The 23,411-nt window shown below is 38.9% G+C and overlaps 2 protein-coding genes across 6 annotated transcripts; one reads left to right on the forward strand and one right to left on the reverse strand.

The window, feature by feature from the left end:
- Window positions 1-3,677: 3,677 nt before the first annotated feature.
- On the forward strand, window positions 3,678-15,727 carry TMEM263 (transmembrane protein 263). Of its 4 annotated transcripts, none has more exons than XM_032221648.1 (4): window positions 3,679-3,836; window positions 6,535-6,571; window positions 10,966-11,035; window positions 13,644-15,727. In XM_032221648.1, exons 3-4 carry the CDS (start codon window positions 10,972-10,974, stop codon window positions 13,928-13,930), a joined length of 351 nt encoding a protein of 116 aa, XP_032077539.1. In that variant the 5' UTR covers window positions 3,679-3,836; window positions 6,535-6,571; window positions 10,966-10,971; the 3' UTR covers window positions 13,931-15,727. The 4 variants fall into 4 exon arrangements, with proteins under 4 accessions (XP_032077542.1, XP_032077539.1, XP_032077540.1 ...); XM_032221649.1 differs by lacking the exon at window positions 3,679-3,836 and adding an exon at window positions 3,930-4,048; XM_032221650.1 differs by lacking the exon at window positions 3,679-3,836 and adding an exon at window positions 4,066-5,032.
- Window positions 15,728-19,498: 3,771 nt separating this feature from the next.
- MTERF2 (mitochondrial transcription termination factor 2) lies at window positions 19,499-23,393 on the reverse strand. 2 transcript variants are annotated; one of them, XM_032220667.1, is made up of 2 exons: window positions 23,104-23,393; window positions 19,499-20,750 (listed from the first exon to the last, which is right to left on the reverse strand). In XM_032220667.1, exon 2 carries the CDS (start codon window positions 20,713-20,715, stop codon window positions 19,534-19,536), a length of 1,182 nt encoding a protein of 393 aa, XP_032076558.1. In that variant the 5' UTR covers window positions 20,716-20,750; window positions 23,104-23,393; the 3' UTR covers window positions 19,499-19,533. The 2 variants fall into 2 exon arrangements, with proteins under 2 accessions (XP_032076558.1, XP_032076559.1); XM_032220668.1 differs by lacking the exon at window positions 23,104-23,393 and adding an exon at window positions 22,308-22,811.
- Between the last annotated feature and the right edge of the window lie 18 nt (window positions 23,394-23,411).

Genomic DNA, 23,411 nt, shown 5'->3' on the forward strand with positions numbered 1-23,411 from the left:
CAGGGAACAGGTAGGTCTTATTAATCTATTTGATAATAATAGAAAGCTGTTATATTCTATGCAGCTATTAATGGTGCAATACAATTGTCCAGAAAATAATAGTCACCCTACTTTGATTTTGCACTGTGAGTTCATTCAGAGTTCTTTAACTAATAGATTAAATAATAATTCATTCATTTATTTTCTATAATTGATTTTGAAATATCTTTTAAATCAAAAAAGATGTTGAGATGTAGAAAGAGTGCAGAGAAGAGCAACAAAAATGATGAAGGGGCTGGAGGCTAAAACATATGAAGGAAAGTTACATGAATTGAGTATGTCTAATAAAAAGAAGGATTGGGGTGACATGATAGCACTGTTCCAACATTTAAGGGGCTCCTACAAAGACGAGGGGATCAAACTATTTTCCAAAGCACCAAAAGGCAAGACAAGAAACAATGGTTGGAAACTAACCAAGGAGAGAAGCAACTTAGAACTAAGGAGAGGTTTCCAAATGGTGAGAGCAACCAACCAATGGAAAAGCTTGCCTTCAAAAATTGTGGGTGCTCCATCACTGGAGGCTTTCAAAAAGAGACTGGATAACCATTTGTCTGAAATGATATGTTCGAGTAGGGAGTTGGATTAGAAAACCTCCGTGGTCCCTTCCAACTCTGTTATTCTATGCTCTAAATTAACTCACTTCGTCACAGCATCGTCACATGATGTATTGTGATTTCCCCCCCTCCGCTAAATCAGACATGGGTGTGGCCAACGCATGACGCATCCGGCCCATGGGCCACGAGTTTAATAGCCATGTTATAAACAATAAATACAGAACACAATGTCTTAATGTGAAAATTATAATGAGTTGTTCTTTTTAAAATGAATTTGTATTTCATCTGAATGTGGGACTTTGCTCCAGAAAGATCTCATATTTAACAATACAAAGAAGAATTATGAGCTAAGAGACTATGATTTTTATAACTACTCTATTCTCGAGTGCAAAGAGGAGGAACCCTTTAAAATAAATATGACTGTAATTGGGTCCAGAATTAGTTGTAAGCTATATCTGTCAAATGGGACACCTTATGACATGCCCGATTTAACAATCTTTTTTATGGCAGTTGTTAAGCTATTGTTAACCTATTTTAATTAATGGGTGTTTTTTGCTGGGAATCAGAAAACTCAAGTCACGTGATCATAGTCACATGATCATGGGACACTGCAAATGGTGGATGTGATCACCTGACGGGGGGGGGAGCTGTCAGAACTTCAAACCCAGGTTGTAAGTAGTTCTGAGGTAGTGCATTGTAACTTAAAATGATCACTAAGCGAGTGATCATCAATCACAGATCACCTGTATTCAAATCCTTGCTAGAAAGTCTAGTAAATCTGAGAAAATCATTCATATATTCCTGCAACTAAAGAAAAAATTATGTCTTAAATTCTCAAGGGGACGCCTTTCAGAATTGACTGGATCAATGTCAGTTGACTTCTAACTTCAGTGTTTTAAGTGTTCTAGAGAAAATAACATGCAGTGATATGTACACGGGATCTTTTCCAGCTTTGATTGAGAAAGCCAAAATAATCCCATTGTAAACATAATTACAGAAGTACCTGTTGTACTCTGGAAGGCCATACCAACTCTCTTCTTTGAACATAATCATCTTGTATATCAGGAAGATCAATTTTGCCTTTGGGTGTAAAATAACTAAATCTTGCCTGATTTCTAGTAATCCTGTGCAGAGACTGCTTCTTTGATCATTCCAATTTGATTTCCAATCCAGGCACGAGAGAAACATTGTTTTAGTATGCTTCATAGAAGTTTGTCATCTGGAAGCTAATCCAATTGACCTCCCTACTTATCTCCCTTTTTGGTCTGTTTTTATATTCTCCAGGACCACCAGATAATTACCAGAAAGCAGCCTGGAACAACTGCTATCACAATTTAGTTGCAAAGATAAATGCAACTTTTAAACCATAGCAACATTTGTTTTCAGGCTACATAGAAGCTTGAAGAGTCAAACTGCTTTAAGATATAGGTGAGAACTATAGATTATATATGGAAACTGAACCCTTGTTATTGTTTTTCCAAATTATTTTCAGACCACACAGCCCTAGTAAAAATTCTAATGTCTCAACCAGTCGTTGTTAAACCTGCCTTCAGATAAGACATGAATTCTGCTGAATACAAAGTAATACCCACAATCTGCAGCCCATGATTGGTTGTCAATCCTATTTCTCTCTTTGCTGTACTATTTTTTAAAAATGATTACAGTAAACGGTTTTCCCACACATTGGCAAGGCCCTCAAGATAGTAATACAATAAAGACATTGCCTAGTTTCAGAAGAGAAAGGAGAACACAACAAAAGGGGGAAAGGGACGGGGAGAGAAAAGGAAAACCAATTGGTCAGAAAGTTGCAATCAAGCAGCTGGGAGTCTGGGAGAGCACTGCTGCTGAAATTGTCAGTTCTTACTGGTCAAAAAGATTGCCTCTCCTCAAAGACATCCCACCTCATAAACTCTACTGGCTACTGCTACACTCGTCAACAAACACTAATTGAAAATATTGGATGCATTTGTGCTTTAGAATAGAATAGAATAGAATAACAGAGTTGGAAGGGACCTTGGAGGTCTTCTAGTCCAACCCCCTGCTTAGGCAGGAAACCCTATTTCAGACAAATGGCTATCCAACATCTTCTTAAAGACTTCCAGTGTTGGGGCATTCACAACTTCTGGAGACAAGTTGTTCCGCTGAGTAATTGTTCTAACTGTCAGGAAATTTCTCCTCAGTTCTAAGTTGCTTCTCTCTTTGATTAGTTTCCACCCATTGCTTCTTGTTCTGCCCTCAGGTACTTTGGAGAATAGCTTGACTTCCTCTTTTTTATGGCAGCCCCTGAGATATTGGAACACTGTTATCATGTCTCCCCCTAGTCCTTATTTTCATTAAACTAGACCTAGCCATTTCCTGCAACCGTTCTTCATATGTGTTAGACTCCAGTCCCCTAATCATCTCTGTTGTTCTTCTCTGCACTCTTTCTAGAGTCTCCACATCTTTTGGGTTTAGTAATATATATTTTATATATGTAAATAACAACACACCTATCAGTCACCTGTATTCTTCAATGCAGAATCTAATCTAAAATTATCCAGTATTTATTCCTACTTTCCAGGGTCTTTAAGTAACAGTTTCAAAGCATCCATAGCCACGATTTATCCCCATTTCCAAGCGCTGGCTATAGGCCTATCAAAAAGCTCCTTGACACAATCTTTTCTTCCTTCGGGTCTCTCCCTTGGGGACGGGTTTTACTGGCAAGCCTTTAGCAGCTTCAGGCAAAACTGGGATCATCGTTCATTAACGGACCGAGTTGCAGTTCTGAATTTCTGCCTGACACGCAGCTGTCAGGAGCCTACTTGAGAGAAGGGCTAACAATTTGCAAGGAGTCTCAGGTGGCTATTCAACATCCTTGCCGTAACTTCCAGCCGCGGCAAGGCGCTCAAGGTAAAACAAGAAGCAGAGAGAAGAGGAATTATTGATCGCTGCTATCGACTTTCATTCTCCCGTTGGCGCCTTAGCATCGCTGTCGGAAGAGGAGGTGGAAGGGGAAGAAAGGCAGCCCAAGTTCCGAGACGGCCCGGTCGGGCTCAAGCGCCTGCGCGCCCCTCCAGAGCCGCGCCGGGGGGCGCCGGGGGCCGGTCTGGGGCGGGTTCTGCGGGCGGGGACGGGCGAGGTGCGTAGGGCGCCACGTCGGCAAGCGCTGAAGAGGCAGCCGCCAAAGGGGTCGGAGTCGGGTTCGGGCTTGCCTGGTCGAGTCCTCCGCCGCGCTGAACCGAACGGCGCGGACATCCCCGCGAGGTGAGTTTGGAAGGTGGCCTCCTCGCCTCCAGCCTTCTCTGCGCTTTGCGCAGAAAATGCGGGGTGGAGTTGCCTGGGGCATCTTCTCCACCCCTTTCCTTCCGGGGTGGAAGAAGAAGAAGAATGGGATTGAGGGGAGGATGAGGGGTGTCCGCCTGCTCCCCTCCGTGCTTGCCGAGGCCAGGGTCTCTCGCCTCTCTGGGGCTGCAAAGGTGGGAACGATAGGGGAAGGGGGCGCAGGTAGGGAGGTAGGCAAGGGAGCCCAAACGCCGCCCGTGCAAAATTGCCCCGAGAACTGTTCTGAGCGTGGAAGGAAGGGCTTCCCGCTAGGTGCCATCCCGTAGCAAGGGAGGGGAACCGGAGAAGCATAGCGAGGACAAGGGGACCGAACTTAGTGTTGTGGGAAAAGGAAAGCCTCCAACAAGGAGTTGTGTTTCTTCCCTGAGCTTCTCCGAGCAGCCTTGCGCTTCCCGAGGTTAGCGTCGCAGCGTTCGGTGAGAACAGTCTCCCGGGCGCAAATTTCCTCGGATTGCCGCTTTCCAGCTCCCCTTTAATGGCGTTGTCGGTAGGTCTTCACCGTTTTAGACGTCCACCAGCCTTCCCTGCAGAGCCAGTTTGGCTGTTGCTTTGATTGGAAAGCGAGGAGAGAGAATTGGGGGGGGGGGGGAGGAAAAATAACGCAGCGTCTCTAGAGGGTTTTCTCCCCCCGGGAAAGAGAGCAAGGCACACTCAGCGGTGCGGGTGCAAAAGGAGGTAAAAATAGATTACGCAGGAGAAAAGGCAAAAGTGTGGCCAGTATGTTCTGGCAGCGGATATTTAGATTGGAGGAAAAGGGAGGGGGGGTTCAACGTGGAAGGGCCCGCGGGGAGGTGGGGAAAAGAAGCCCGGCTGCACGTCAACAGCAGTATGGCTCCGGGTACTGCGCCTGCCTCCTCTGCCACGTCACTGCTGCGTGCCATCCATCAGCCCTTTGTGTTTGCTGGGCTCCCATTTAGAGCCCTTCTGCGATGGGGAGGCTGCTGTTTACGCTTCTGTTCCCGAGTGTTTTTTCAGGCTTGATCCCGGTGGGGAACATTGTTATTACTCTCGGTGGAAAACAGGGTTGGGTATAATGCATGTCCGCAGATTGTCAAACAGCTCATTGGATGCTCTGAAAATTAATACTGCGCCTTCATTAGATAGTTTACTATATGCGTGTAAGTATATTTCTGCTTTTACAGGGCCGAAATTGTAAGGTTATTTAGGATGCAAGTCAACTTTTGCGTCCATAGTATGCCCTTTCAAAACTCTTCCAGGAAAATAAAATGCCTCAATTTTAAATTGAAATGGATGTGTTTTACAGAAAAGATTGGAAATTTTCTTCTTTAAAAGTACTCTGGAACCCCACGTTGCTGGGTAACATCCACCCTGTATCATAAAGTTAAATTATCAGCTAGGTAAAGCCTACAAAAAGATGCAATAAGGAAATAAGGAATTCTCCAACCTCTTTGGGAACATTGCTTTCCCTTGTGGGAATGTTGAGGAATTTTAAAATGGTTCTTTGAATTAAGTCTGACAAATTTCTAAAGAAAAACAAAATGGCTTTCATTTTATATTTTAATAATATCTTTTCTAATTTCACTCATAAGCTGACTTGATAAAATAGTGAAATGAAAAAAAATTGCATTGGACTCTTGGTATTGAATTTAAAACTGCTTTTCCAATCAAAGGGTCTTCATTGTATAATGCAGCTTTCTCCAACTTATGCCTAAAAATATCTTGGATTATAATTTCTGGAATTGCCATTCAACAATCACTGGTAATTATAAAGGTTGTAATTCAAAACATCTGGCTGCCACCAAATTGGAAAAGGTGGTATAATGATAGCAGTAATGCTTTAATTGTCCCCAAATATCAGCTGCTATGACTGCAAACTTTTTTTCCCCGCTGGAAGAAATGAAATGGCAATAGCACTTAGACTTATATACCACTTCACAGTACTTTACAGACCTCTCTATGCGCTGTTTATAGAGTCAGCATATTTCCCCCAACAATCTGGATCCACATTTTATTGATCTTGGAAATGAGAATCTATCTTTTTTGAATATTCTATTTTAGTAAGAATGAACACAATAATAAGGATTCTAAAAATAATGATAGATCTGCAGATTTCTGCACAATAAAGAGTTAAACAGGTCAGAATCTGTTTTTTAGATTTTGTGGAAACTGAACATTAATTGAATTTGTTTATTACACAATCTAAACAGGAGTACTGTGGCGAATCTGGACAGCCATATAATTCTGAGCAAATATTTAAAATGTTTGCTGCTTTAAAAAAATGAAGCACTATAGAATGACTATTCACTTAAAGCAATTAAAAATCATTATCTAGTATTTTGCTTGGAATATCATATTTTCATAAATCCAGAATCTTGATTCCCAAGCTAGTTCAATGGTGAGGCGTCCTTATTAGCAAGCTCAGAGAGAGCCAAGGACCCCTCATTTCTACTCTGAGCTACAAATATTCTCCTTTATCAGTAGTTCAATAGTTGCTGCAAATATTTTTCTGGAAGATATGCTCACCTTTCACATAATTTGAGTTGCAGATATTAGTCTGTGTTATATTTCTTGTATTTCTTGTACAGTAACATTTTGATAAATCATTTTTTAAAAACTATTACAAAATTTTAAGTATATACGTTTCTTTGATTTTATATAGAAAATCACATTGGGACATTTGAATACAGTAATATTTGGTAAGTATGGATACTGATAAAGTGTGTTTATTGTTTGTGTCTATTGAGAAAGCCTAAATCTTAGGAGTAAAGGACAAGGCAGAAAAAAAATATGTTTCCAGAAATACCTTGGGGAAAATAACAACTTCCTCTCTACCTCATCCAGTTTAAAACTCAAGCTACTACGAGCATTCACATGTATGTTACATTCATACTGGATACTTTAAGGACATACAGGTAGTCCTCGACTTACAACAGTTCACTTAGTGATCATTCAAAGTTACAACGCCACTGAAAAAATGACGACCATTTCTCATACTTATGACTGTTGCAGCATCCCTACAGTCATGTGATTTACATTCAGATGCTTGACAACTGACTCACATTTATGATGGTTGCAGTGTCCCAGGGTCATGTGATCCCCTTTTGCAACCTTGGCAAAGTCAGTGGAGAAACCGGATTCACTTGACAACAATGTTATGAATTTAACAGGCAAGAAAAGTTGTAAAATGGGACAACATTCATTTAACAAATTTCTCGCTTAGCAACATAAATTTTGGGTTCAATTGTGGTCATAAACTGAGGACTACCTGTATTTTAGTTGGCATAGTTAGGAGTAATCTGTATAAAGGAGAACTGTATTTCAACTGTGGTATCAGATTACTTCAAACGTTTTGCTGCACAAAAAGAATATTCAAAGAATACAGTTAAAAGCGATTAAAAGATACAATACAGATATTTACAAAAAAAAAAGATAAAACTCGAGTCAAATATTTTATTTTTGCATAGTGTAATACTCATCCAATCTACGAATATGAAGACTTCTTTTGCAAAAGTTTGGATAGGAAACATCCCCTAGAAATGAAAAATGAAACAAAATCATATTTTGGGTTTTATAGGTTACATTAATTTATTAGCAATCTAAGTCCAAAGGGTTTGGGCAATCTGAAGAGTTCATATTGTTGTTTCTTATTTATGCTACAAGATTTTTGTGTTATTGCAAACTATTAAACAACATTAATTCTTCCAAGACACTGTTATTTGCTATAATAAATAGGATTATTTAGCAATTTTTAATAATTTGTTATTTGTAATTTCCATTGCATTATTGGGTTGCATAGCAATAATGAGATATATATTAAAGCATTGCACAGCTGCCTGTTTTTACAGTTACAGCAAAATGTCCCAAGGGGGAAGAAGCTTGTTCATTAAGCGTGTAGGCTAAAAATAGCAGCTGAACAACTGTCGCTAAAGGAACACATTATCAGATATCACATTGTCTAAGCTGTAGTTGTTGAATTGGCTCAGCAGTTTTTTCTAGAAAATATACTATATTGCCAAAAGTATTCGCTCACCCATCCATATAATCAGAATCAGTTGTGAGCGAATACTTTTGGCAATATAGTGTATATCTTGTTAGATAGTGTGTTTTTGTTGAGTTAGGTTAATCTTTCAGGGGTGGTTGGGCAATTTAAAATTATTTTACAGTGGTAATGTTATTTAATTAGAAGAAAACAAGATAGGAACTTGTCATTCTGAAACTATATGGCAAGTTATTATATAGGTATGTAAATCACATGAAATATAATTTTGGTTTATACATCTATAGAAATGATTTTGAAACTATTCTAAGGACAGTTGGCTACTTTCTAGATTTTAGAGTTCAGTGTTTAATTGACTCTTGGTTTTAAAAAGCCAAAAGAAGCTTAAAAAACACTTTCTTGTTCAGTTCTTGCTATCTTTTTACAGAAGGAAGAAATGTGTATAACTCTGTAAAAGACCTTTATAATGCTGTCTATTTAATTCTTCAGAGTATGTTAAAGAAAAACTCATGTTGAGACAGCAATGGGAAGCACATAAAACAATTCACCTGTTAGCATCAGCTAAATCATGTGATCTTTTAAAATAGCTCAAAAAGCAAGGTATTGTGTTCTAATTTAAGGACAGGAAGTGGAAACTATTCTTATGTCCGGTTAACCTGTAGGCAGTATACAGTTATTCCTATTGAATTCTATTTTCCATGTTGAGAGTTATGTTAATACCACGTTACTTGGCAAAATTCCATATGATCTTGGTAATCCTGAATAAGGTTGATGAAAGATTACTCCAGGGTAGTACTTCCCTCCTCAGCCTTAATGAATTGCCTCTGTAATCAGATGTTACTTAACAGCATTGCTTGTGCAATGCTTTCATGTGGCAATCTGATTTGTATAAGGATAGGCCATTTCAGATTGCTGGCATCTTTACTTTTCTTTGAAATTGAAATTTTCTAGGTTGAATAATTGAGTCATATTTAGATGTAAATCCTTTTGTTATTTTAAAGTATCACATGGTTATTATAATAACTTTAATGATACATTATTCACTGAACCTATTTTCACCTTGATACTGAATTTATCATGCTGCTTTTAAATTTGACACAAATATGTCAAAGTCCTAATTCCAATGCCAACATTACTTCAGTATTCTTAATGTGCACATTTCAGTTTATTGTAGTGACAGATTAATAAATGACATGATCACAGTCTTAACTTTTTCATATTCTACTCACTTAATACTCAAGTTAATTGAGGCTCAACTTTTCTCTAATTATTAAAATAACACGGGTTGAGAATGAGGCTTAGCCTATTTATTTTTCTTGTTTAAAAGAAAAAATAAGTCCTAAATTTGGAACTTGTTAAATTATTACATTAGGACTTACTGTAAAAGATATTGATTCAAGCAGTTATATTTGTGGCCCAATTTACAGCTTTTCCCTATTGCAGCACAGCTGAAAATACAGAATTATTATTTCCTTACTTCTACTAAGGCAGGCTTTAAGAAATTTTTCAACTGACAACCTGCTTGAAACAAGAATGCAAATTATCCTGACTCTGAATTAGATAATATTTTTCCTTTTTCAAATTAAAAGCTTATATCCTAGGACAGTGACAGCTAACCTTTTCGGCATCGAGTGCCAAAACGAGTGTGCGCACGCGCGTGCCAGAACACCGGAACCAGGATGAGAGCAGCTGGCCGGTGCGCATGCACACAGTGGCTAGCTGCTCTTCCAGGTTCCGTCATGCATATGCACGCGGGACTGCTGGTATTCTGGCCAGGGTGCGTGTGGATGCCAGAACCCAGAAGAGAGCAGCTGGCGGTGGTGCTCGTGCCCACAGAGAGGGCTCTGTGTGCCATCTTTGGCTCACGTGCCATAGGTTCACCATTAAGGTCCTAGGACCTGAAGGAAACATTGGAAGTTGCATAATGTTACATAGCATAAGTGTCTCTAGTACAGTCATGGTGAATCTTTTGGGCTTGGTGTTCCAAAAATTCATAAAATGCATAACATGACTCTGCTGACATATCATATCCATACACACTAAACAACAGAGAAACAATTCCTTCCTCATTGGTGCCCTTGCACTGTTCCCCAGGATAAGCCATGTGCTGCTTACCTTCAGGCAGTGTCCTCTTTCTGCTAACAGGTCCCTGCAGCCTACCCAGGACTTCTTCGAGTCTTCATTTTTGAAGCGGCTTCAGAGAATGCTCTTCTGCAGCCTCCGGAAACTCTGAAAGCATATCATTTTCTCACAGGATTTTTGGAGACTCCAGAGGCCACCCAAGAGCATATCCCATTTTTGCCCAGTCTCAGAAAATCAAATGATAGCAAGATGTGCTTTTGAGAACAGTTGTTGGATGTTGGTGAATGTTGGTGTAAACACTGGTGTGTCATCCAAAACATTATGGCATGTGAGATATGGGGTGTTATACAGTCACCATCAATGTTCTACAACCGTGATGGCGAATCTATGGCACCTGTGCCACAGGTGGCACACAGCCATTTGTTAGGATACAAGAGGCGTTGCCCTGTCAGATCCAGCATGCATGCGCGCACTGGTCTGCTGACTTCGGCCTTCATTTTTGGCCATCTTCGCCCTCCCCAGGCTCCTAGAAAGCTTCTGGAGCATTGCACGCCAAAAGCGGGGGGGGGAGGGAGAGGGTTCATAGAATTATGGGTGTGGGCACACCCGCGCACAATCTCCCTGCACTCCTCCTTTTGACATGTGATGAGAAAAAGATTAGCCATCACTGCTCTAGAATATTAATTCTTAACACCCATAATTTATGCGATGGTTGCAAATATCTATAGCTTGGATGTAAGATGAGGGTAGAAGTTCGTTCGCCGAACTTGTGGGTTGGTTTCCGCACATTTCATTACTAAATGTTACCTAGCCTGTTAACGTTCAGGAACCAACCCACAAGCTCAGACAATGACCCTCCATCCTCATCCATAAAGTATTGTATTGTTGATTTGACTGCCATGGAAAACAGTCCCAGCATACGCTTTCATTGACTTGCTAGTGAGTAACTTTTCAAAAGAACATTGAAAAGAGCTAGACTAACCTAGAAACTATACATTTCTATATTTTCAGGCAATAATGAACCAGACAGAGAAGGATGAGCAAGATGTTCCTCCATATCTTAACAGTGAACCCCCAGAAGGTATATTTTACAATAACAGTGCTGTTTGCTCAAATATGATGCAGTAAATTGTTCTTTTCAAATTGTTATTCTATTCTCCATAAGCAGATTTTAATTTCATGATCAAAACTGACTTAAATTACAAACAAAATTACTTTTAAAGATATGTTTGTGGTATTTTGCTTGCTGCAGGATAATTTGGTCATCCAAGACCTTCAATCACTACTTCATGGCAACACACTAAAATTACTAGTCTGCTTTTCTCGTGATTAAATATCCAGCCAATAATAGTTAAAATAACCTAAGGTTATGCAGAATCTGTTATATTAATATGTTGCTCTGCTAATATAGTGTCTTTTTAAAATAGCTTACGATGTGTGATATTGCTGCTAAGAAGGGAGCACTACTTTGAAAAGCTATGCAGCTTGGTTTGAAACCAAATGACTTGTTAATTTATAATTGCAAGTAGATGATTTACTTGCACAAATGAAACCTGTCCTTTTCAGTCTTCCAAGGCAGTCTTGTTTTTTCCAGAATCTGCCACCATTGGCTTTCCATTCACATGGAGGGTAATTGTATACCTGCTTTCCATGCTCATAGAATGGTTTTGTTATTGATTAAGAGAGGTTAACACATAAGGTGGATACGTTTGTCAAATTATGTTTTCTTTCTTTCCTTTTGGATACATAGACTGTATGTGTATATATGTGTGTATTGTGTGCACATACATACAGTAGTGGCCAAAATTGTGGACACCTTTTGGAGAAAATGTACAGTATTTTTGAGGTTTGATGTCTAATAATGCCACTTTGTTTTTGGAGTAGTACCATAAAAGTATATATCAATGGAAAGATAATTTAATCAAGAATGTAATGCAATAGGTTTTATGAAGGATTTGCTATTAGAATAGCAGTTATAAAGAAAAAAAGTGAAACACATAGAAAAAATGTACACAAAAATTATCACCATTGAAAAAATGAGATATACAAAAATTATCACCATGTCAGTTAATACTTAGTTGGGTAACCTTTAGCATGAATTATTATGGCCTTACAATGTCTTCCCATGTAGTGAACCAAGTCTTTTCGTTCTTCAGCTGTTATAATGTGAAACCAAGATTGAATGATTGCTTCTATTATGGGTTTTGCTGGCTATATTGGGCTATAGCTTTTCATAGAATACAGATAATTGAACAAACCTTGTTGTATTACATTCTTGATTAAATTATCTTTCTATTGATATGTAATTTTATGGTACTATTCCCAAACAAAGTGGTGTTATTAGCCATCAAACCGCAAAAATACACTTTTTCCAAAAGGTTTCCACAATTTTGGCCACTACTGTACACATATGCATGTTTCTAGCTATGCTGATTGTGATGGTCAATGTAGTTTAAATAATGTCTGAATAGCTATCTTCACTTTTTTTAAAAAAAAAGGATTTTTCATTAGAAAATATTCAATAGATGTGATTTTGTGAAAAATCAGCCTCTTTTGTTTAAATTGCATGATAATATATTTTGTAAAGAGTCAGAAATTCAGATTTCTTAAATTTACCTCTAACTTTTGAAATAAATTGAACTACAAGTTCAATTATGAAACAGGAGTGATGAAGGAAGTGAATGAAGTGGGTTTTATCTACTATCCTGGGAAGGTGCTTGGGTCTATTAGTGCTATAAAGCATAATATGCTGACTTTTTGAACCCAGTAAGATGTAGAAAATGGTTATAATACTGTGTTCACCTTCTAGGAATAAATTTTAATATGATGTCAGGTATCTAAATGGTCCCTGACTGGAATTAACAAATGATAATGTAATTTCCTGATGTATAAATATATTCATTGTGGAGTTCTGTCTTGGAACACTGACAAGCTAGATAATGATTTATAATTGCCATTTTATTGGTCAACATACCATAATTAAAACAATCCATTTCAAACTTATTTCAACCCAGCAAATGGTTCCTCTATTGATATCTCAAAAAAGCCCTGATTCTGCCCTGAGACGATTTTCTATCCTGTAATTAGTACACAAAAATGCTGAATCCCTTTATTAATAATGATGATAATTAAAGAACCAAAACCCATTCAGAACTTTCTTTTGCATTCTTAGAAAATATTGAGAGTCTTTGCTATTCCCCCTCAAGGCTCTTCTGCTGGTGATATGTCATAGGAAAGAGTTGTTGTAGAGCAGGGTGTTAAATTCAAGGCCCGGGGACTGGATTCGGCCCATAGGGTGCTTAGATCTGGCCTGCGAGGCCACCCTGGAAACAGTGAAAGGCTGGCCCATGGTGCCTCTGCTAACAAAAACTGAGCTTGGGAGGGCTGCACACAGCTTTCCTGAGCTTGGTTTTTGTTGGCAGAGGGTTGCCAGAGGGTTTTTGTTGCAGGAGGCTGTTACAGCCGAAAACGGAGCTTGGGAGCCCATTTTTACTGGCACAGCGCTCAGGCTACCACAGACACTCCCAACACAAGTGATTTTGAGTTGCCCCAGCCCCCGAGGTCAAACACAACCCTGATGCTGCCCTCAATGAAATCAAGTTTGACACCCCTGTTGTAGAGCAAAATTTTACTGGGATTTTTTTCCCCACCGCTAATTCTGAATACTGACACTGTTTCTCTTCTTTTAGATTCAGTAAAAGATCATCCGCAACAACAGCCTGGCATGCTCTCCCGGGTGACTGGCGGCCTCTTCAGCATAACCAAAGGAGCTGTCGGTGCCACAATTGGTGGCGTAGCATGGATAGGAGGGAAAAGCTTTGAAGTGACCAAAACAGCAGTAACAGCTGTGCCTTCCATGGGAGTAGGATTAGTTAAAGGAAGTGTTTCAGTTGTGACAGGAAGTGTTACAGCTGTAGGATCTGCTATCTCAAGCAAAGTGCCTTTAACTGGGAAGAAAAAGGATAAATCTGATTAAAGAAATTCAGTACTGTTTCGTTGAGGAACTTACGTGGCTATGGGACTTACACGATTTGGAATACTGTAAGGTCACCATTCTGGAGGAATATCTAATGAACTGAAAGAATTAACTTTCTTCTGCAAGGAACATTAACAGCCTGGTATCACAGAAACTTTAGATTTCTTCAGGAATTTGTCTGGTGAAATGTTACACTTGATTAAAAAAAAAAGGAATCAAGTACATGGATCTGAAGGAATGGCTTACATTTGAACATTAATTCACTTTTCGAAATCTTGAATTAAAAATGTGAAAATAGAAGTGGAAGGAATGACTTGGCAAAAAGTTAAGCACTTCATGGTTCTGATGATAATAGCTCCCTTTAAAATAATTTCAGCATTAAAGTGCTTAAATATTAGCCTGATTATGCCCTTAATTGGTTGCCTCTGCCATACACAGATACATTGATGTTCTAGCTTCAAGCCTATGGTGTCTATATTTTTTGGAAAACAGTCCTTGAACTCCCTATAGAGTCCTTGTCTATCTTTGCTTTTTCAAACTATTTTTATAAACACTAAATTCTTTAGACGTCAACTGTCGCAAGGATGTGTTTGTTTGCGCACACGCATGTATATGTGTGTATAGTATATTGAGTCAAATCATGCCTTATGGTGAAAAACAATATTTTTTACTTAGAGAATCTTTTAAAGTTTTTGTAATGTCTGACATTTCAAAGCAGTCTGTAGGAGTACTACACTTTTTTTTATCTGTTGATACTGTCAAAGAAAGACTGCTAAATCTCAGGTGTAGCGTACTGATGTTCTCACCTGCAAAATGAAAAGCCCTTTATGTTGTTAGGTTGCTTAACTGAAAATTAATTCCAAGTTTACATTAAGACAATATTGAGGTAACTTTTAGCTGTAAAATAAAATCATTTCTGTGGTTTCTAGCCTCAAGGTACAAATTTGTACTATCTTATTTCTAGAGTAATACAAATACAGCAATTGCTGTTGCTGTGTATAATCTGTTTACCTGAGTATCACCCATTATCGCTAGAAATTTTGTAGAGTTTGATGAATTATGCTTGATATTTTCAATGATTATTAACATAAAATATTTTCTACAAATAATACCTCAGCAGGTAGGTTTGCTGAATGGCACCCATGACCAATAATGATAGAAACAAGTGATTTGTAGAGAAATGTATTTCGTGCATACATTTTCAAAGTTTTCTGAGCAAGACACAGATATGTCTCTTCCTGTCTTGTTCCTAATCCCTAATAAATTAAATCAGGATTGGTAGTCCTTTGTGCTCAGTGGGCTATATCGTGGATTTATTGGATCGATACCTTTAGAATCTCTTTAGCATGTTTCTGTTGAATTTGTAGCTTTTTGGTAGTCCTTAAAAAAAGACTGAAGTTCACATGACTATTCTGTATGCAATTTTTATTTAAAATATGTGTTAAAACACACAAACCTGGTTGGAATAGTTGTGATTATAAACAATGGATTAAAACACATAGTGTCTTGTAAAAGTAATGACCAAAAGCTGTCCCTTGTCTAAAATTACATATTCATAAATTAAATTAATCTGATATAATTTATTGTATTGCTGCAATTTGTATTTCAGCTGCCAAAGATCCATAGCTCAGTGATAAAAGCATATACTGTGCATGGAAAGGATTTATATTTAATTCTTGGCATTACTAGTTGAAAAGAATGATCAAAAATGTGCTGTTGGTATCAGACCAGAATTTGCTAGCTTGATGATAGCAACTTCATATGCTCACCAGAACATAAAGAATATTTTTGTCCCAAAGGCATAATTAAAACTTCAATTAAAAAAAACTTTATTGCAAGAGGTTTTCTCAATGATACTATATAAATTAGGAGTTTGTTTGTTAATAGTATTTAATTAGGTGACTGGATTAACAATGTGCCTAGATTAGAGAGTTTATCAGACAATCTTCATATTGGAAACCTTAGCTAGCATTTAGACATTTGTCATTTTACTACTCAACCAATTCCCTAATAAATGTGTATCTTAAAACATATATAAAAAGAATAAAATGTGTATGTGTTATTTTTAGAAATACATACTAAACACAGAATGGTTTGCATATGGAATGTATATTTATAGAAGGATTAACCACAGCATAAAAATTGCAAACATATTGATGTACTAAGAACTGACATTTGATATTTCTTTGATGTTGACATTTAATGGGAAATGAGATCTTAAGGTAGTGTCTAGATTCATATGCTTAGAATACAGGGACGTGCAGTCAGGGGAGGCAGGGCCTCACAACTATCATGATGAAAAGAAAAACAAAATTAAAAGGAAAAAGGCAGAGGTAGTTGCTGCCAGAGTCACAGTGGATGACTCTGGTTAGTGCTTAACTGCAGGGGGAGGCGAGAGAACCACGTACCTCCTTTACTCTAACTTTATGATCACTTGAGCAGAGTTAAGCAAGGGTTAAAAGGCGAAAAATTCCTTATACAAAGAAGGCACGTGGTTCTCTCGCCTCCTACTGCTCTGGCAGCAGCAGCTCTTGCCTTCCTTTTTCTTTTTACATTTTTATCATGGCGGACAAGAGGAGAGTTAAAATCCTCTGTGACACATCTGGAAAAGGTATGTGGGTCGGACGGAGGGAGGGGGGAATTCAAAATTATTGTAATTTAATTTGTAAGTAATTTTTTTATTGTGAGTAATTTGTGTTTGTGTGTGCGTGTGTTTCTTTCTTCACTCCACTCAAACAAACACTCTCTCAATTTGAGAGAGAGTTTGTTTGAGAAGAGAGGGAAGGGGCAGAGGCAGGGAGGGCAGCCTTGTTTGAGAATAGAGGGGCAGCCCGCCAGCAGAAGCGGATCTTTTACCCACCTCTGCTGGCGGGCTGGCACTTTCTTTTGCCTGCTGTGCCCCCCTTCCCTTTCTCCTCTCCCCCCCACCGGGAACCCCATCCTGCTCCCCTCTCCCTTTCCTCCTCCTGTTCCCTTTCTTCACCGGCTGCTGCCTTGCTCCCTGCCTCCTCCATCCCTGCCGCTGTGTCCGACAGGCGTCTCGCGTTTATATCTGCCATAAACGCGAGACACCTGTCGGACACAGCAGTGGGGACGTTGCTTCTTGCCGCTGCTGCGCTCTGCTGCTTCGCCCCCCCGCCTCTGCCACTGTGGCTGACAGGCATCTCATGTTTATGGTGGACATAAACGCGAGATGCCTGTCGGATACAGCGGCGGGGACGTTGCTTCTCACCACTGCCGTGCTCTTGCCTCACCAACCGTAATCCTCACCACACGTCACTGTTAGAATAAGGAATAGAGAAATCTAGTATCAGTAAGCTGGCAATGACAATATGCCCCAGCAGGCATCTCTCTTAGTATCGATCAGATACCTTATCCCTCCTGTTCGTTTCAAACTTATTTGGAAAACTGTATTTTTCATTGAAGCAAATCTCATTGTGCCTTCTGATAAATGGGTGCCCTGCAGGGGTGAAATCCATTTACCTCTGCTACTGATTCAGTAGCAATGTGAGTGCATGCATTGCACCTTCCACGAATGCGTAGAGTATCAAAATGATGTCCAGGCAGGTGGGCAGAGCCTGCTACCAAGCAAGCGAGTAAGTGAACAGCAAGGTAAGTGAACAGCCGGGGAGGGGGGGGGGGAATCAGCTGTGCTGCACGATTTATATTAGCTAGAAAGCTGGATTTCCTGCTTTCTAGCTAATTGTCAGAAAAACATTCTCCCAAACCGGTAGCATTTTTTTTACTACCAGTTTGGGTGAACAGCTGGCATCTTTGCTACCAGTTCAGGTGAACCGGTCTGAATTGGTAGCATTTCATCCCTGGTGCCTTGTAACATTCCCATGCCAACTACTTTGTGAGATGCTTTCCAGACACACCCATTGATCCCATAGTGTCTTTTTACTAATGGACAGAATGACATAATAAATATCATCCTCTTTTTTTGTATTGATTCTTGATTTAATATCATTCAGCAATGACCTGAAGAAACTATTTGGGGACAATCGAGTAGAACGTATGTAATAAAGAATATTAAACTCCAGGACCTCATCCCATTTCTATACATGGGTTTATTTTTGAATGCATGAATTTTCATGCAGTTCTAAATACTAACTTGTCATGCTTGATATATAAGAAGAAAAATAACAGTTAAATAAACGTGCTACATGCAAATTTAAAGCCAGGCTTCTATGTAATTGTGAGATGTGCCATTCTGTTCCTTGTGTCTTCAATCCTGAAATCACTGAATGCATATGTACCATCTTAATGACTGTAAATAATTTAAAATGCCAGAGTATATTGCTAAAATTGATCGTGCATATACTCGAGATCAGTGAAAGAAAAATTTATGTGGTTACTAAGATTTGACACTGGCTTGATGGCATGTAATAGTCAAGTAGGTTTTTCTAATTAGCAGGGATTACCTATCACTCAATTATGCAGGATTAACCTAATTTGTTAAATAAACTGAATAGCAATAGCAATAGTTAGGCTTATATACCGCTTCATAGGGCTTTCAGCCCTCTCTAAGCGGTTTACAGAGTCAGCATATTGCCCCCAACAACAATCTGGGTCCTCATTTTACCCACCTCGGAAGGATGGAAGGCTGAGTCAACCTTGAGCCTGGTGGGATTTGAACAGCCAAACTGCTGAACTGCAGTGCTGCATTTTAACCACTGCACCACCTCGGCTCTGATATATTGAATATATTCTCAATATGTTTAAATTTTATTTTAAATATTGCACAAAGCATGGATATTATAACTTAAACCAATGCTGGGCGCATTTTGTCTGTCAGGACCTAAGTTTAAAACATCATTCCCTTTCCTAAATAATGTATATATTCTGCTGAGAATCCTATAATACTCTTGTACAAACTATATTAGAGTATGATTTCCTATTCTGGTGCTCACCTCTTAAAGAGATGGAGCAAAAAAAAAAGGACAATTGCAATTATTGAAGGACTGGAGCCACCCAGAGCCACCTTGGAAGGGAAATGAATGGCATAGAAATTTAATAAATAGGTTTTATGAAAAGCTAAAATGTTGAGATTTATAAAATCACCTCTATATGATTTTTAAAAAGCCTACATTTACACAAGGTATGCAGAAAACATTTCTTTCCTAACTCTTAAGTGAAAGACCTTTAGATGCAAATACCTGGTAAATGTATTTCATGCACCATGAAACTACAGGATCCTATCTCACATGTCTTAAATTTGTTTTGAAGGGAAATTGAATCCGTGGAATATAGGACTATCAGTAATTTCTAGGCATAATTGCTATGCATTACTTCCATGTCAGAAAAATGCCTTTTAATATTCATTCCTAGAAGACATGAGCAGTGGATGCTTATTGGACTAGTGTCTAGCTGTAGCTTTCACACACAAATGTGGTTGGCTACTGAAGGAACTATATATTGGATCAAACAGCCTTTCAGTCTGATCCTACGAATTCCATGAGAGAATTGCATGTTTAAAAACACTGATTCAGGGGGGAAAAGGCCTGTGTAAAAAATTCAATTTCTAAGTACAGTTATGTGCAATTTATTTGAATTATGAAAGACAAATCAGTCCTGTCTTTTTATTAAGCAGGTTCTGGAAACTAATCTTCAATATTCAAAGGAGCCACTGGATTATATATGGGTCTCTCACTTTTTGCTTGTATCTTTCCATAGGTAGTTTCAAAATCTTTTTTCGTTCCACTGAGATATTTTATAGTTCCATTCTTCAGACTGTATCCTAGGGCATCTAATTTTTTAATCCGATACTGAATTATCTCTGTTGATAATTCTAACACAGTGGGTGATTCTTTAATTTGTTCTATAGAGATTCCCTCCTTCAATAGTTCATCTAGTCTTTCCTTCAAAATTGGAGCTGAATAATAGAGAAGGGCAGGACACTGTAATATTAGCTCTTTTAATTCTTGATCACTGCAATTGAAGATGGTCTTTGAAAACAACAGGCTACTCTGCATATTGCTAGGATTAAGTTGAAAAATAAATCCTTTGAGCTTGCACAACAGGCTTAAAACTTCGGAATCGGTGAATTGATTGTTCTGAAGAAACTCCAGGTTTTCTTGGACAGTAGTAGAAGTATTTAATAAAACAAATGGATTTTGACTCAATAATTTCAATAGCCAGTTTTTCCAATTTTCCTGTGAACCACCTAGCCTTAAATAGTTTCTTTGCAGAGTTTCTATCACATGCTTATTCTTTTCAACAGGGTTGTAAAAAATATTTGATGCACTTGTTAAAAACCGACGGATGATAGCATTCTTCAGCCCCAGTGCTTTGAAGAAACTAATGTTGGCCTTCTGATTTTCATAATGTTCAACATTAAAAAAAGCATCTGGAAACCGTTTTATTAACTCCATTAACTGCTTTTCATTTTGACAGACAGATAGCCACAGATCTCTTTGGCAAGTGATGTTGGTAGGACTACAAAGAATGGCTTCAGGACAACATTCAAACATATGTGCTACTGAAGGTCCATCAGCGCCAATTGTTTGCAAAATATTAGCTATTTCCTTGACATATGACACCTCTTTTGATAGAACTCTTGGCTTCAACCTACGGATTTTCTTTATATCCACTGATAATTCGGACAGATTTTCCACGGTGGCTTTATTCTCCTCTCCTAAAGAAGTATCAGTGGCATATCTCAAATGCTGTAAATGGTGTCCATTATTTCTTTGATACCAGAAGACTGATGGAGCTGCCAATATTAGGCAGGGCTGAGATCTAGCCAAAAAATGCATATAGAAATTTGGGACAATATAAGCCATTTCATTCTATGGTCAAGCACCACATCAGGAAAGGCCTGTAAGAACCAAAGCATAAGATATTAATGCCATGTCAAATTCAAACTTGGGGGGGGGGGGAGCAAGAAAAACAGCTCACAGTAATCTTAATAATCCCAGATACATGACTATAGTATGCAACGTTATGCAACTATTCTTTTTTTCTAAATTTACCTTTATGGAAGCAAAAATGGTAATATAATAATGTAGCAGGCAGAACTTAACTGGAAAACTATATATACTATTAAATCTCATCATGACCTTTAATTGAGTGGAAGGGTGCATCATAGAGCAACAATTTTTGAACCAAGACATCTCAAATGGGCTATGTGTCTAAAATTCAGGACCAATTATTCCTAAGGGAATAAAATCTGTGTAAGGTATGGTTGCTTCATTGCTACTGACTGCTGCTGCACTACTACTAATAGGGTCACAAGATCTTCATTTAGAACATCCCATGACAGTTTCCCAGCCAGTCTGGCAATCCCTCACTCCATCCTCTCCCCTGCAGCAGCCACTTAACTGCCTGCTGGGGAGATTTCCAATGTTCTCTATCAAATCCCCACAAGGAAACTCAATGGGGAAGCTCGCAGGAAGTTGGAAGTCACTTCTGCTACAACTGCTTTTTTGCCCATCTTTGGTCATTCTGTTTCTCTGCTTAAGAAAATATCTCTAAAATGATGACACAATGAGGCATGGGTTATCTAGTGTCATCTACACCCTTTTTCTTCAAATAAAATTTTGTGAGTGTGACACAGTTGATTGATGAGTTCCTCCCTCATTGTCTATTAAAATAGTTTTGCCTATTTAATAAAAATCCTGAACTCCCCATTCCATTCAAATTAAATTATGTGAAAACTCGCTTTGGATTGCAAAGATATACAGATAGTAACTACCGTAAATGTTAAATAGAGCAAAGGTTGAAATAGACATATTTCTTTTGTTGTAATACATGTGGGTCAGTGGTAGAATTCAAAGAAAATTACTACCAGTTCTGTGGACGTGGCATGGTTTGGTGGGCGTGGTAGGGGAAGGATACTGTAAAATCTCCATTCCCACCCCACTCCAGGGGAAGGTTACTACAAAATCCCCATTTCCTCCTCACTCCAGGGAAGGTTACTGCAAAATCCCCATTTCCTCCCAATCAACTAGGATTCGGGAGGCAGAGAATAGATGGGGGCAGGCCAGTCAGAGGTATTTACTGGTTCCCCGAACTACGCAAAAATTTAAATACCGGTTCTCCAGAACTGGTCAGAACCTGCTGAATACCACCTCCACTGTGGGTATTAAACAGATTTAAACCAAATAACAACCCTGTACTTTTATTTCCTGCCTTATTTCCTCTCTGATCACACAGCTTTTCTGGCTCCTGCATGCCAGGGAAACTGAGAAAAGAATATGAAAACAAATAAAAGAGTAGAAGCAGCCATTACCATAGGAATAATAGAAAAGATATCTTTTCTGATTATATGTAAAGCAGGTTTCTTCTTTTTGCCAATTTTTAAAGGCATTTTCAGAGTTTTTAAACCTTTATTTCACATAGTGGCATTATGCAATCTATAAGTGGGAAGACTTACATTTTTAAAAAGTAAAACTTTCCTCAAATCAGACTGTTACTGGTGCCTATGTGCGCAGGCTAATATGAATTTGTTAACGCTGTAATAATAAAAGTAGATTTTTTAAAAAAAAACATATTTTTAATATCTACATTTCTGGAGGTTCCTGGGGATTTCCTGTTCAGATACCAACTAATGAACCCACCCATTCCACTGAGTCATTGGGAGCATTTAATAGCAATCGCTAATAAAATACATCAATAGGTCTGGGATTTCCTCCTTCCCGTTTTTATTCATTTAAAGCATTTCAATTTTGCCCGTCAAAACATTGATTTCAGTTTAAAATGGCAGCCGCAGATAATAAACAAATGACAACGATTACATGTGCATCGCAACCCCGAGCACGTTTAACTCAACCCTGCGTTAATTCAACGTGACTAGCGACCCGAAGTGTTTAAATCACGCAGCCAGGGATCCCGAAATGGGGACTGAAGGGAGGCAGGATTGTTTGTGGTTGCAATGCGTCAAAAGTCCCAGCCAGGAACTCGACGACAGCAGGACCGAGTCTTGCCTTCCTTGGCAAAGTCTGCGCGAGCTTTTGGGGCAAGCGCGCACAAACATTCGGGGAAATCCACGCAATAGAGCGCATCTACCCTTGATGAAAATGCAATAGGATCGGCTCCCGCTGCCTAGGAGCAGCCGGCCCTGATCCTGCCCCAGGCAAATAGCACGCCCTGTCCCGCTTGCTCTTTGGACCCAGCACCGTCGTCCTCCCCTGGACAACTGCAGACGTTCCCCAGCCACCATTACGTCTTACCCGGGGTGCCAGCTGCAGAAACTAAGCTGCTGGCATCACAGGCCGTGTTCCTGGGCCATACCAATGGTCGAGGTGGGGGAGTTATGATGGTGGAACAAACCATCTCCGATTCAGCTTAGTGGCTGTCTTCCAGTGCTTTTAAATCGTATATTGTACGAAACCTAGTCAGACTAATTTTTTTGAACTTTTTAAACGATTTATTCTAATACTAGTTTTATAAAAACACTAGTTTTTGTATCTAAAAAAGTAGGGTTTTGGTTTTTTTACAAAAATGAATAGACGCATTGAAATCTTTCCCCTCTTCTAGA

Source organism: Thamnophis elegans, chromosome 7 (genome assembly GCF_009769535.1).
Source record: "Thamnophis elegans isolate rThaEle1 chromosome 7, rThaEle1.pri, whole genome shotgun sequence".
In the NCBI taxonomy this organism is placed as follows: Eukaryota; Metazoa; Chordata; class Lepidosauria; order Squamata; family Colubridae; genus Thamnophis; species Thamnophis elegans.